At 43.6% G+C, this 14,724-nt stretch overlaps 2 protein-coding genes across 2 annotated transcripts; one reads left to right on the top strand and one right to left on the bottom strand.

Moving 5' to 3' along the window:
* Positions 1-243: 243 nt before the first annotated feature.
* mpdu1a (mannose-P-dolichol utilization defect 1a) lies at positions 244-3,677 on the bottom strand. Its single transcript, XM_066659025.1, has 7 exons — positions 3,235-3,677; positions 2,350-2,412; positions 2,125-2,257; positions 1,344-1,429; positions 962-1,080; positions 644-754; positions 244-508 (listed from the first exon to the last, which is right to left on the bottom strand). Exons 1-7 carry the CDS (start codon positions 3,341-3,343, stop codon positions 380-382), a joined length of 750 nt encoding a protein of 249 aa, XP_066515122.1. The 5' UTR covers positions 3,344-3,677; the 3' UTR covers positions 244-379.
* A 1,528-nt stretch (positions 3,678-5,205) lies between these two features.
* On the top strand, positions 5,206-11,827 carry LOC136683765 (transmembrane 4 L6 family member 4-like). Its single transcript, XM_066659026.1, has 4 exons — positions 5,206-5,456; positions 6,717-6,785; positions 7,025-7,158; positions 10,471-11,827. The coding sequence occupies exons 1-4, from the start codon at positions 5,283-5,285 to the stop codon at positions 10,670-10,672; spliced, it is 579 nt and encodes a 192-aa protein (XP_066515123.1). The 5' UTR covers positions 5,206-5,282; the 3' UTR covers positions 10,673-11,827.
* The last annotated feature ends 2,897 nt before the right edge of the window (positions 11,828-14,724 follow it).

Below are 14,724 nucleotides of genomic sequence, written 5' to 3'. Positions count from 1 at the left end.
CTCATCAGTTTAGACAACTCAACACGAGGACTATATAAATGTAGATTAAAAAATATTCTGTATGGACTTATATATTGTTTGCAAAGTTCATATGAAAAGATACAGAGAGAAACGTTTGTCGTTAATCAATAAACTCCAGAGAAAACACAAACACTCCTTTCTCTGTTTCTGACACAAGCTCAAACATCCCACACAGAGCAGAGTTTATGTTTCTATTTTATAATTTTTTTTATTAGTACTCCATTCTCCCAGACAGAGACTAGCCTTTCTCCAGCCACCGGGGGGCGCCACTCTCCCCGAACAGGAGGCCAGTCTTTGTGCAGGTGGGAGGAGGTGGAGGAACTCAGTTCCCTCACCTTGTCTCTCTCTATAACCTCCTCTACTCCTCCTTCTTCTCCCTCGCTCCATCCCTTTCTCCCTCCCCCAACATCAGGATCTGCAGCAGGAGGAACGCAGAGGCACAGGAGGAGAGAACACACGCCTGAGAATGGAGAGAGTGACCAGAATCCTGCAGAGAGAGAGAGAGAGAGAGAGAGAGAACTCTCCGTGGAACAAAAACTTAAATGGTAGAAACCTTTGTAGGGGAGGGAGTGTGTGTGTGTGTGTGTGTGTGTGTGGTGTGTGCAGGGGTGTGTGTGTGTACCTGTATGGAGCTCAAAAGGTCTCCTAAAGACCCCATAAACACCAGAAACACATACGCTCCAGACAACTGTCCAGTACAACCACTGGATTGATTACAGCCCACCTGGATTAACTACACACACACAGAGAGAGAGAGAGAGAGAGAGAGGTTACAGACAAACTGCCATAGCTAGGGGCTGATGTGTGTGAGCAGCGCCTTCTGGTGGTGAGGAACTGCCCCTGCTGTCTGTGAGGAGCAGAGTCAACGCCGGGCCCAGTCCGGTTTAATGACCTGCCGTGTTCTGATTGGTCAGTGTCAGGGTTCTGGGCTCATACTCACGCGGCTCGCGATGGTCACCAGAACCTTCCACTCATATGTTGCCGTGACGACCGTCCGCGGGGTCAGAGGTGACGTCAGCACGGACATAAACACGGCGTACACACCCAGAATAACCACACCTGCCATAAACACACACAGTCTGTACACAAACACTGACATCACTCACTCACTCACTCACCCACAGGATAGCACCTCCTATCACTCACCCATTCACTCACTCACTCATGCACCTACAGACTAGCTCCTCCTATCACTCACTCCCTCATATAATCAATCACACATTCACCCTCTCACTTATAATATAATTTACTCACTCACTCCCACTCACGTATAGTCACTCCTGTAGACACTCAATCACTCCCTCACTCATTCACACACTCACCTTTAGCAGTGTGTCCTTTGTAGTGCTGAATGAGGAGAGTGAGGAGAGCGAGCTGAACCAGTACAAACACACTATCACCCCATGCCCTGCAGAGAGAGAGAGAGAAAGAGAGAGAGAAAGAGAGAGAGAGACAGAGAGAGAGAGAAAGAGAGAGAGAGAGACAGAGACAGAGAGAGAGAGAGACAGAGAGAGAGAGAAAGAGAGAGAGAGAGAGAGAGAGACAGAGAGAGACAGACAGAGAGAGACAGACAGTGTGACCGGGTGTCTACTGCCAACAACATGGTAATCACTGGAATGATGAGAAAGAAATGATCTAAAGCTGCCTCTGTATTTTGAGGCATTTGTATTTTGAGTTTTTGTTCTGGTTTAATTTTAATTGATTTATTTCAGAGATTAAAACATTAATGCGGAACTTTGGCAGCTCCTCCCTGAAGGTGTTGATTTACTGCTGAGTTTCTAAACGTGTAGGTTACGTTTGGGGCCTGTTTTGGGGAGAGGTGTGTTACTCGGGGCGTGCTGTGGCATGGTCTGTGTTTAGCTGCAGCTGAGGGTTCAGACCTAGGGTCTATATTTTTACCTGAAAACACAAAGGAACCTGAGGAACCTGGTTCAGTCACAATCTTATTTTCAAACCCCACACTCAAACTCTGTGTTCCTCTGTAGACACACGCCGTTTACTGCAGTGCCTGCCTCTGTTTAGACTTGTACAGGATTCTGTTAGTGTAACCTGTGTGTGTGTGTGTGTGTGTGTCTCTAACACACAGGGGGAGGGGGGTGTTACCCGAGGGGAAAGTTGTGTTGGACACAGAAAGCGACGCGAGTTGAAACTGCTACGAGATCCAACACCACCGCAGCCGCACTGAGCCCCTCCGAGCGGCCCCCGCGACACACCCTCCACAGCTGGAACACAGGAGCTGGGGGGGTCAGACAGATCAGAACACGTCTCACACACACACACACACACACACACACACAGAAAAGGAGATAAACAACACTACATACTCACCCACAAGAGTTCCCACGATCCAGAACCCAATCACCTTACTCACAGCAATCTTCACACACGGCACTGAAACACACACACACACACACTTATCTAGAACCATGTAACTTTAGAGAAGCAGAACCAGTAAATCCACTGATGACCTAAACCTGAACTCAGTTATCTACAGTGTGTTTATACAGCAAACAAAACCTGAGTCCCCCAAAACACACACACACACACACACACAGTAATACACACAACACACAGTAATACACCCACACACACTGTAACACATACACACACACTGTAACACATACACACACACACACACACAGTAATACACACACACGGTAGTACAAATACACTCACACAGTAATACACACACACACACAGTAATACACACTCAAACAGTTGTGAGTAGTTTTTGCTGCTGAACTGAGTCACTGACACTGAGAGGTTTATCTACATTTCACAGGTTCATTAACATTCACAACAACTCATTTAAATATCAGAGGTTTAGACCAATGGAAACACCAGGAATATAAGGACATTACCGAGGAAAGAAAAGGGAGAAAGAGCTGGGGATTACTGCCGAGACGGTGAGGAGAGAAGGCTGAGATTGCGAAGAGTAATGGCTGAGCCGGTGAGGAGCAAAGGCTGAGACGGTGAGGAGTAAAGACTGAGACGGTGAGGAGTAAAGGCTGAGACGGTGAAGAGTAAAGGCTGAGATGGTGAGAAGTAAAGGCTGAGACGGTGAGGAGAAAAGGCTGAGACGGTGAGAAGTAAAGACTGAGACGGTGAGGAGAAAAGGCTGAGACGGTGAGGAGAGAAGGCTGAGAGGGTGAGGAGTAAAGTCTGATACAATGAGGAGTAAAGTCTGAGAGGTGAGGAGAGAGCGGGGCTGACCGTGGCTGAAATCCAGATGGTGAAAAAACCGCTCGTAACATTTTTCAGGAATCAAATATTTTAAAAGAAACGCTTTGAGGACGCCGCTCTGTTCTTCCCCAAGCTCCATCTCTCAGGCGGACACGCTCTCTCTGTTCTGATTGGCTGTCTCTGGATCCGCCCCCTGCGCTGGGATTGGTTACATAGGTCCAAAGTGGGCGCGGCTTCCCTGAAAATGGGTGGGAAACTGAAACACACCTATTCCGCTGCTCGGAACTTCAATAAGTGACACACAGCCCGGGGCTTAACTGAAATAAACAGATTCAGTATTAAACTTTACCACAGCGGAACTCTTAAAGAGATTGTTATATCAGAATTATATTTTATAGACCACTGACTGGAGCTTTTTAATAATAAACACATTCAAAACCTGAGCGGTCTTTTGTTGTAGCGCCATGGTATCGCCACCAGAGGGAGGCACAACACAAACACAGAATCACAAATTCTGCTGATTTAATGGAAATGAACAGCAATAATTAAATTAAATTGAAACGATTTTAACTGTATTTTGATATGAACAGCACAATTGTCTGTAATTTGTATAACAATTCTACCAGTTTTTCCTGTGTGTGTCTGTGTGTGTTCACTGCCTGTAATCAGTAGTGTGTGTGTGTTCACTTCATTAGAGTGATTGTTCATTCATTCATTCATTCATTCATTATCTGTAACCCTTATCCAGTTCAGGGCGTCGGTGGGTCCAGAGCCTACCTGGAATCATTGCACGCAAGGCAGGAACACACCCTGGAGGGAGCACCAGTCCTTCACAAGGCAACACACACACTCACACCTACGGACACTTTTAAGACTCCAATCCATCTACCAACGTGTGTTCTTGGAGCATGGGAGGAAACCGGAGCACCCGGAGGAAACCCATGCAGACACAGGGAGAACACACCACACTCCTCACAGACAGTCACCCGGAAGAAACCCACGCAGACACAGGGAGAACACACCACACTCCTCACAGACAGTCACCTGGAAGAAACCCACGCAGACACAGGGAGAACACACCACACTCCTCACAGACAGTCACCCGGAGGAAACCCACGCAGACACAGGGAGAAAACACCACACTCCTCACATACAGTCACCCGGAAGAAACCCACGCAGACACAGGGAGAACACACCACACTCCTCACAGACAGTCACCCGGAGGAAACCCATGCAGACACAGGGAGAATACACCACACTCCTCACAGACAGTCACCCGGAAGAAACCCACGCAGACACAGGGAGAACACACCACACTCCTCACAGACAGTCACCCGGAAGAAACCCACGCAGACACAGGGAGAACACACCACACTCCTCACAGACAGTCACCCGGAGGAAACCCACGCAGACACAGGGAGAACACACCACACTCCTCACAGACAGTCACCTGGAGGAAACTCACACAGACACAGGGAGAACACACCACACTCCTCACAGAAAGTCACCCGGAATCACTAGTTTTTATATTCACTGCCTGTAGACAGCGTATTCACTATCCATAATCACTAATGTGTGTGTGTGTGTGTGTTCACTTACCTTAATCACTAGTGTTTGTGTGTGTGTGTTCACTGCCCCTAATAACTAGTGTGTGTGTGTGTGTGTGTGTGTGTGTGTGTGTTTGTTTGTGTGTGAGTTTTCACTGCCCCTTTTAACAAAATTTCTATGAGTTTCATATTATTTTGTGTTTTTAATCCTCACAAAATGTGCACTGTTTCTCTAAGAAGCAGCTTTGAACAACTATGTATGAACTAAGCCTTGGCACAGAACAGAATACATCTCCCCCTCCCTTCCCTTTCCTGGTCTCTCTTCCCTCTCTCGGCTCTCCTTTCCCTCTGCACCACCCCCCCCTCTCTCTCTCAGTGAGCCATAATTCCAGTTGCTGCAGAAAGAGGAGCAGAAAAGTCAGACGCTGTCAGGACTTACTTTGTTTACTTTAAGTTCTTGTTTTGTGATTATTTCTTCTCCGCTCTGGTGCTGACCCCTCGGCTCCTGTAGAGCACAGCTGCAGAGAGAGGATGTGTAAACAGAAGTGCCTGTGTATAGCGGCCATATTCCTGTACCCTCTGGCCATAGCGTCTGTCCTCTGTAACCTGCTCCTGCTGTTCCCTGGCTGGTCATATGTTTACCTGTTGGACCATAACATCACCCAGGAGGTGTATTACATGGGGGGACTGGTGGCAGGGCTCACGGTGAGATCTACTGGAATCACTCCTAGAACAACAGGAACATTACAAACACCCCACACTCTTCTTTGCTTAGTGTTCAGACACTAAGTGTGTATTCTAGGAACAAATAGGTCAGAGTCCAAGCTCCCTCTGAACTCAGAACATGGGCCAGTGCTGACACCGAGAAAGAACAAAACATAGACAGATGTAGAGCATAATAATATCATATTAATAATAAAATTCATAACAATAGGAAAACCCTCACAGTCCACAGTTCACATTTAAACCCAAAATTTAAAACAGTAAGAGCACATTTCAAATGTGAAACCTGAGAAAGTTTACCTTTTTTGAAAAATAGGCCAGTTTAATGTGACACATGTTCCAGAAAAGCAGTGACATAGTCCCACTGTGTTCCTCAGCTCCTCTGTAACAGCACTCTGTGAGCGTTTGGGACCTGAAGAGACTAGTTGCTGTAGTTCTGAAAGTGCACTGTTTTCTGCTTCTGCTCCACAGCTCGGGGGCTCCATTACAGTGTTTGTGTTTCATAAAGCCCCAGGTGTTTTCAGTGGGGGACGAGTCTGGACGAGTTTAGCTCCCAGACTCTTTTACTAAGGAGCCGTGCTGTTGTAGTCCAAGCAGAATGTGGAATGGCTTGGTCTCATTGAAACAAACAAGGCCTTCACTGAAAAAGACGTTGTCTGGACGGCAGTATGTCGCTCCAAACCCTGTAGATATCTTTCAGCATTAACGGTGCCTTCACAGATGTGACAGTCCCCCATGCTCTGTGTCCATCATCACCGACACTGGACTTTGAACTGTGTGTTTAAAAGAAGCCACTGTCCCTCTCCTCTTTAGCGGAGGACACAGCGTCTGCGATTTCCAAACAGAATTTCAGACTGTGATTTGTCTAATACTGGTTTTGGACCCTGTCTCTTTCATGCAGAGATTTCTCTGGATTCTCTGAATCATTCAATGATATTATGGGTGGCAGAGGATGACATCCCCAGGTTCTTGAAAAAAGTTATACTTTCACTGTTTGCCCATCTTTATTTCTGAAAGACTTAGCTTCTCTTTTTAAAGCAGATTATCTCATTGTTCTGCTCTCATTTATGTTTTTGTAGCATTTCACAACTTTACCAGACTTTTCCCCCCGTTCATTTTTTGGCACCAAATTCAACATGGATAAAATGATAATAATAATAATAATAATAATAATAATAATAATAATAATTTCTATGCAGAGTGAATAGTTCAGAAATGTTTGGTCTCTTTTTTTTGATCCAGGTTTTGATTCCAGATATTTTCCTTCGTCTTTCTGAGAGGTGGTTGTGCTGCAATAATCAGTGCTGTAAGGTGAAGACCACATAAACACCACACTCTCTCACACACACACACACACACACACACACACACACACACACACACGCGCCAATCACTCACTCACACACACTGCTCTTATGGATCATCCAAAATCACTTGGCTCTAGATGCAGCCATCTTCTGGTGATATTTAAGCTATTAGCGGTTATATCTAAACATGAGTTTGAGAAACATGTTCCAGATCTAAACACACTTCTTTCTGGTGGTCTGTAGGTTGTCTTCGCCCTTGTCTTGGAAATAGTTGGTGTTTGTGGTGCTGCCTACAGCTTCATCGTGGCATTGTTCGGGATGATGAATGGACCCTACTGTCTATATTATGGCTCCTGGGTCACACCTTTTACATACAGGTATGACACCACAGCAAGTTTCCTATCAAATCAAATTTATTCAAATCAAATTTATTTGTATAGCGCTTTTTAAAACTGACGTTGTGCTGGAGCTCTTAACTACCAAAAGGTAAACTAAACAAATGAGTTTTTAGCCTAGATTTGAAGATTGAGACTGTGTCTGAGTCCCGAACATTTTCTGGAAGATCATTCCAGAGTTTGAGGGCTTTATAAGAAAAGGCTCTTCCCCCAGCTGAGGCCTTCTGAATTCTGGGAATAATTAAAAAAAACGGTATTCTGTGATCTGAGTAAACGTGGAGGCTCATAATAGGAAATTGTATCTTGAAGGTATTCAGGAGCAAGCCCATGTAGAACTTTATATGTTATTAACAGAATTTTGTAATCGATACGGAATTTTACAGGCAGCCAATGAAGTGATGATAGAACTGGGTAAAAATGTAAATGTAAAAAAGCTGTCCTAGTGATACTGCCTATGTGTTGATCAAATGATAAATCCGGGTCAATTATGACACCAAGATTTTTTGCTGCTGAACCAGGTTTAACTGGAAAGATTTAAATCTGATCATTTATTTCTTGCTACCTTTGGACCCAAAAGCAGGACCTCTGTATTGTTGCTGTTTAGAAGGAGGAAGTTACACAACATCCAGCCTTTCACGTCTTTTACACAGTCCTCTATTTTCTTTAATCTGTGTTTGTCATCGGCTTGGCTGAAATATACAATTCTGTGTGGTCTGCGTAACAGTGAAAGTTAATGTCATGGTTCCTTATAACTGTGCCTAGCGGTAACATGTATAATGTAAATAATAATGGTCCTAAAATAGAGCCTTGCGGAATTCCAAATCTTACTTTAGAATAATTTGAATTTAGATTGTTTACTTTTACGACTTGATAACGTTCCGTTAAGTAAGATTTGAACCATAATAGGGCTGTCTCTGTAATTCCAACCAGGTTTTCTAACCTTTCTATGAGAATATTGTGGTCTATTGTATCGAAGGCTGCGCTGAGGTCAAGAAGCACCAACAGGATACGTGGCCTTGATCAGAGGCAAAATCGTTTGTTATCTTGACTAGAGTTGTCTCAGTGCTATGATGTGGCCTGAATCCAGATTGGAATTTTTCATATATATGATTCTTATGTAGATATGAACTAATTTGTTGGGCAATGGCTTTTTCTAAAATCTTGGACAGAAATGGCAGATTAGAAATAGGCCTGTAATTAGACAGTGTACTAGCATCAAGACTTGGTTTCTTTATCATAGGTTTAATAACTGCTAGTTTAAAAGCGTTGGGTACATGGCCCAGGCTAAAGGATGAGTTTACTATAGTTAAAAGAGGATTGATAATAGCTGGTAGTACTTCTTTGAGTAATTTTGTGGGAATTGCATCAAGTGTGCAAGTTGTACAGTTTGCGGAGGTGATAATCTTCTCTAGTTCTAACTATGGGAGTGGGTAAAAGGTTTTAAGTCTTTCTTTTACAATTACATTATGTTTTATATCAGTCACATTGGGTGGCAGCCAGGTCGGATTTAATACTGTAGCTTGAGTTTGTTGTCTAATATTCTCAATTTTATTATTAAAATAGTCCATAAAATCTTTACTGGTGAAAGTTGCTGGAATTAGTTGTTTGGAACCTGCTTGATTTTTTGTAGTTTTGGAAAACACACTAAACAGTACTCTTGGATTATTTTTATTATTGGAGATCAGTGAGGCCAGATATGCTGAGCAAGCTTTAGTGAGGGCTTTTCTATACTCTATAAGGCTGTTCTTCCAGGCAGAATGGTACACTTCCAGCTTGGTTGATCGCCATTTCCGCTCTAGTTTCCGTGATATTTGTTTTAAAGTACGGGTTTTATCATTATACCATGGGGCGAGCTTTTTCTGTCTTATACTTTTTCTTTTAAGTGGTGCTACGTTTTCTAAAGTAAATCGACAGGTATTTTCTATGTAGTCAGTTAGTACATCTAGTTCCATTGGGCCTGATGGAGTGGGAACTGGTGTTGATATTTCTGTGAGGTTTTCTATAAATTAGAGGGTAGTAGATGGTTTTATTATACGCTTTGTAGAATAGCGAGGGGTCTTACATATATTATGGCTAAGACGTAGCTCATATGAAATTAGGTAATGGTCGGAGATTGCTGAGGATTGCTGTAAGATATTAATTTTGTCTATGTTAAGACCTAGTTAAAACTAAGTCTAAAGTAGTGACTGACTGCAGTAGTGTGTAGGCCCTGTTACATTTTGAGTAATACCAATAAAGTCTAAGATTGAGGTAAATGCCTTTTTTAGTGGGTCACTTTCCTTCTCAAAATGGATATTGAAATCTCCTACAATTATAACTTTATGATTGCACGCCGCTAGGTTTGCAGCAAAATCACTGAATTCTTTCAGAAATTCTGAGTAAGGCCCTGGTGGTCTGTAAATGTTACATAATAAAAATGCGTCCTTTTTTGTGACCGGATTTGTAATAATAGTGGAGAGAACCTGTTTAAGACTAATTTCTAGGGTATTTTGGTAAATTACACATACTCCACCTCCTTTGCCTGATAATCTTGGGCTATAAATATAATTATAGTCTAGGGGGGTGACTTCATTTAGTGCTGAATATTCATTTGGTCTAACCCACATTTCTGTGAGACAGAAAACGGTGAATTTATGATCACTTATGATATCCACTTTAATTAAAACCACACAGTGAGAATAAAATATTTATGGAGCTTTTCCACGGCATGGAACCTGCTCAACTTTGCTCTTTTACTTTTCCAGCGGACCAAATCTGGTCCTGGTCCTGGAACCATGTACATTTTCAGTCTCAGCTCACTCTGGGTTCCAGCCGAGTCGAGTAGGTACTAATTGTGAGGTGTAAACCCTGCAGAGCTCTGATTGGCTGTAGACCTGTCAATCACCAGGAAACACAGAGCTCCAGCACAAACTCACCGCTTGTAAAATCTCTGAAGTTACAGCAGCTTTCACATTAGTTTTAATCCGACTCTCAGCAGCAGCTTGTAACATTCCCCCGAGGGGTTTCTGAAGAGAACAACAACAACAACATCACGCCACACAACGAGTAAACAGCGCCTGACTCTACTGCTGCGCTGTTGTGGTTTTCAGAGGCTGCAGTTACCTTTAGAGGTTTTGAGACAACACCAGCTCCATTTTGCGGGAGAGCTGTGCCAGTGGAAAAGTGACAAGCTTTAAGTAAGACGAGCTGAGCCGAGCCACGTCAAGTCATGTAGAGCTGGACCCATGCAGTTTAAAAGCATGTTTAGAGCCTCTCAACCTTTACCGTGTTCTTTTACCTCTCTTTCTCTCTCAGGTCTGAGAGTTATCTGTTTAGAAAAGACTGGTGGGGGTGGTGTACAGAGCCGAACAACATTGTGGAGTTTAACGTGGCCCTGTTCTCGACCCTGATGGTGATCAGTGGGATGAAGATTGTATTGTGTGTCTCTCGTGTCATCAGTGTAATGATCGCCTGCCTCTGCTGCCTCCCTCTCACTTTGTCTGCAACAAAACCCTGAAAAAGCAACAGATTAAAAGTGCAGTCAGTTGCTAAGTAGCAGCAAACCGTTTTTATGAAAATTATTATTTACTCTTTTAATATATATTTGTAAAATGAATCTCATTAATACCCAACTGCCTTGTCAATCAATATTTTTACAACTGACACACAAACAACTGTCACAAAGAAGCTTCACAGAATTTCAGTAAAAACACAGTTTTAACACGAGATGTAAAAATGTAAAGAATGTAAAAATCCCCAAGTGAGTGAGGCCAGTGACACAGAGAAACTCCCTCAGAGCTGAGGAAGAAACCTTTGGAAGGAAACAAGGCGTGAAGTGGTGGACGACACCAGCATCTCAGTTTACTATAATTCCCTGTGTCCATGGACCTCCTGGACCTGCTGCCTTTATCTGTGGGGGATAAAAACTACCAAAAGATAAACTAAACTAATGAGGTTTTAGCCTAGATTTGAAGATTGAGACTGTGTCTGAGTCCCGAATATTTTCTGGAAGATCATTCCATAGTTGGGAGGCTTTATAAGGAAAAGCTTATGCCTTGCCTGAATAAACTAGGGTATGCTCCATGGAGTGGGTCCCTGAAACTGGGGCAATGTTTCACCAGGTTTAGTACAGAACCTCTGACATATCCAGGCCAGTAGGTGGCAGTATAACAGCAGTTTCTCTGTGTGAATCTGTGGAGAAATGACATAGACTTTTCCAGTTGATGAGAAAAAGGAATAAAAAGAAATCTGCAGCCAAACAGTACCTTGGATTATTTGTATAAATGATGATAGTATCTCACTACATTCTACTGTGAAACCTGCCATAAGTACCATAGGTTACATTATTTTTGTTACTGCTTCATTTTTGCTGTTATTCATTATTACATATTACATATTATATATTATGTATTATAAACAGTGGTTAGTCCATTTGAGCCTGTCTTCATCTTTACTGCTTTATAATGTGCCTTATTGCGAATGGAAGTGATGTAATACACAGTGCACTCTATGCATGAATGTGTTTAGACTCCTGTTAGTGTGGGTTCACTCTGTTCATTTTGTGAGAAAAGAAACCAGCCCCTCAGAATCTGTTTAATCAAATAAAGAGTTAAAAACACTGTGGGCATGTTCAACATGTCAAATTGTTTCAATAACGAGTTGTGGGGCAAGATTTTGTGCTTCCCATTCTGAGGACAGTCAATAAAAAATAAATTATTTTGTGGAGCATTTAAGTGAATGTCATTTATTTCGCCCAACACACTATCTACTCACGCTGCATAAGGCCTCGCAAATTAACGGTGGCCTCCCCCTCGCATCACGTTAGGCAGAGATAGCGTATCATCAGACAAAGAGAAACTATCCTTCAGCAAATAAAAAGAGGAAAAAAGACACCACAAGACTGAGCTGTGGGGACAGCAGTGAGGTTGGACTATTGATAAAAATAGTCTACGAACACAGCCACAAGATTCACTTAGAGACTACTGTAACCCCCACTGTAACCTCACTGTAACCCCCACTGTAACACCTACTGTAACCCCCACTGTAACACCTACTGTAACCCCCACTGTAACCCCTACTTTAACCCCCACTGTAACACCTACTGTAAACCCCACTGTAACCCCCACTGTAACACTGACTGTAATCCCCACTGTAACCCCTACTGTAAACTCCACTGTAACCCCTACTGTAACCAGCAATGTAACCCCCACATTAACCCCTAGTGTAACCCCCACTGTAACCTTCACTGTTACCCCTACTGTAACACCTACTGTAACCCCTAGTGTAACCTCCACTGTAATCCCTACTGTAACCCCTACTGTTACCCCTAGTGTAGCCTCTACTGTAACCCCTACTGTAACACCCATGGTAACTTCTACTGTAACCCCCACGGTAACTCCTACTGTAACCTCCACTATAACTCCTACTGTAACCCCCACTGTAACACCTACTGTAACCCCCACTGTAACCCCTACTGTAACCCCCACTGTAACACCTACTGTAAACCCCACTGTAACCCCCACTGTAACACTGACTGTAATCCCCACTGTAACCCCTACTGTAAACCCCACTGTAACCCCTACTGTAACCAGCAATGTAACCCCCACATTAACCCCTAGTGTAACCCCCACTGTAACCTTCACTGTTACCCCTACTGTAACACCTACTGTAACCCCTAGTGTAACCTCCACTGTAATCCCTACTGTAACCCCTACTGTTACCCCTAGTGTAGCCTCTACTGTAACCCCTACTGTAACACCCATGGTAACTTCTACTGTAACCCCCATGGTAACTCCTACTGTAACCTCCACTATAACTCCTACTGTAACCCCTAGTGTAACACCTACTGTTACTAATACTGTAACTCATACTGTAACACATACCATTACACCTACTGTAACCCCTAGAGTAACACCACTGTAACCCCTAGTGTAACCCCCACTGTACACCCTACTGTAACCCCTAGTGTAACCCTCACTGTTACCTGTAGGAAAAAATGGGAGGTCTCTCAAAAATTGATGAAAAATGGAAAACCTTTATTACAGCAAGCAGTTGCAAGATACAAAGATGTACCATGGATTCAGTGGAGCTAGCCCGAACCTTGAGTAATAGAAAAACACTGCCTAGAAAAACACACGCCTTCCCCTAAGCTCCTCCTGAAGGATGTGATGTCAGTTGTGTCTGAATACAGTCCATGTGTAAATACCACTCAAGTTCTAACTCAGTGAAAATTCATGTCACCTTCATGTTTGGACTAGTTCCCTTTGTCTCTGGTGGTTTTTGATTACTCAGTAACCTTATCAATAACCTTTGTTATTGATTAGGTCTTCTGGTCCTACAGTAAGAGCTGTTGTGGCTCTTCCTGCTTTGCCTGTTCATATGCTAAATATGTCAAATGGTTAACTTATCTCTAGGAAGACACATGGTTTGGTTTGGTATATCATAACATTTGTTATGATATTAATATTGTTGATTGCAGCAAGGTACGCCAGTCACATTTGGGTCCATGATGTAATTTCTTACATAGTCACTCAACCCTCACTGTTACCCCTACTGTATACCCTACTGTAATCCCTAGTGTAACCTACACTGTAACCCCTATTGGTACCCCTACTGTACACCGTACTGTAACCCCAATGGTAACCTACATTGTAACCCCTACTGGTACCCCTACTGTAAACCCCAATGTAACCCCTATGGTAACACCCACTGTAACCCTACTGTAACCCCCACTGTTAGCCTTACTTTAACCCCTACTGTAACCCCCACATTAACCCATAGTGTAACCCCCACTGTAACCCCTAATATAAACCTCACTGTAACCCCTAGTGAAACCCCCACTGTAACCCCTACTTTAACCCTCACTGTTACCCCTACTGTACACCCTACTGTAACCCCTAGTGTAAGCTACACTGTAACCCCTACTGGTACCCCTACTGTAAACCCCAATGTAACCCCTATGGTAACACCCAAGTGTAAACCCCACTGTAACCCCTAGTGTAACCCCCACCGTAACCCCTAGTGTAACCCCCAATGTAATCCCTAGTGTAACCCCCACTGTAAGCCCTACTGTAACCCTCACTGTTACCCTACTGTAACCCCTAGTGTAGCCTACACTGTAACCCCTACTGGTACCCCTACTGTAAACCCCAATGTAACCCCTATGGTAACACCCAAGTGTAAACCCCACTGTAACCCCTAGTGTAACCCCCACTGTAACCCCTAGTGTAACCCCCTACTGTAATCCATAGTGTAACACCCAATGTAACACTACTGTAACACCTAGTGTAGCCCCTGCTGTAACCCCTACTGTAACCTACACTGTAACACCTACTGTAACCCCCACTGTTAGCCCTTCTGTACCCCTGAAGACCCCACATTAACCCCTACTGTAAACCCCACTGTAACCCCTAGTGTAAACCTCACTGTTACCCCTAGTGTAACCCCTACTGTAAACCTCAATGTAACCCCTAGTGTATCCCTACTGTACACCCTACTGTAACCCCTAGTGTAACCTACACTGTAATCCCTACTGGTACCCCTACTGTACACCGTACTGTAATCCCAATG

Source organism: Hoplias malabaricus, chromosome 2 (assembly GCF_029633855.1).
Source record: "Hoplias malabaricus isolate fHopMal1 chromosome 2, fHopMal1.hap1, whole genome shotgun sequence".
NCBI lineage: Eukaryota > Metazoa > Chordata > Actinopteri > Characiformes > Erythrinidae > Hoplias > Hoplias malabaricus.
This window is presented reverse-complemented; position numbering and strand designations above follow the sequence as displayed.

Coding starts and splice junctions, on each gene's coding strand:
- LOC136683765 (XM_066659026.1), top strand. CDS start 5,283: ATGTGTAAACAGAAGTGCCTGTGTATAGCGGCCATATTCCTGTACCCT. Junction 5,457..6,716: donor GACTGGTGGCAGGGCTCACG/GTGAGATCTACT, acceptor TTTTTGATCCAG/GTTTTGATTCCAGATATTTT. Junction 7,159..10,470: donor GTCACACCTTTTACATACAG/GTATGACACCAC, acceptor TTTCTCTCTCAG/GTCTGAGAGTTATCTGTTTA.
- mpdu1a (XM_066659025.1), bottom strand. CDS start 3,343: ATGGAGCTTGGGGAAGAACAGAGCGGCGTCCTCAAAGCGTTTCTTTTA. Junction 2,413..3,234: donor CCATCTGGATTTCAGCCACG/GTCAGCCCCGCT, acceptor TGTGTGTTTCAG/TGCCGTGTGTGAAGATTGCT. Junction 1,081..1,343: donor CAAAGGACACACTGCTAAAG/GTGAGTGTGTGA, acceptor TGTTTATGGCAG/GTGTGGTTATTCTGGGTGTG.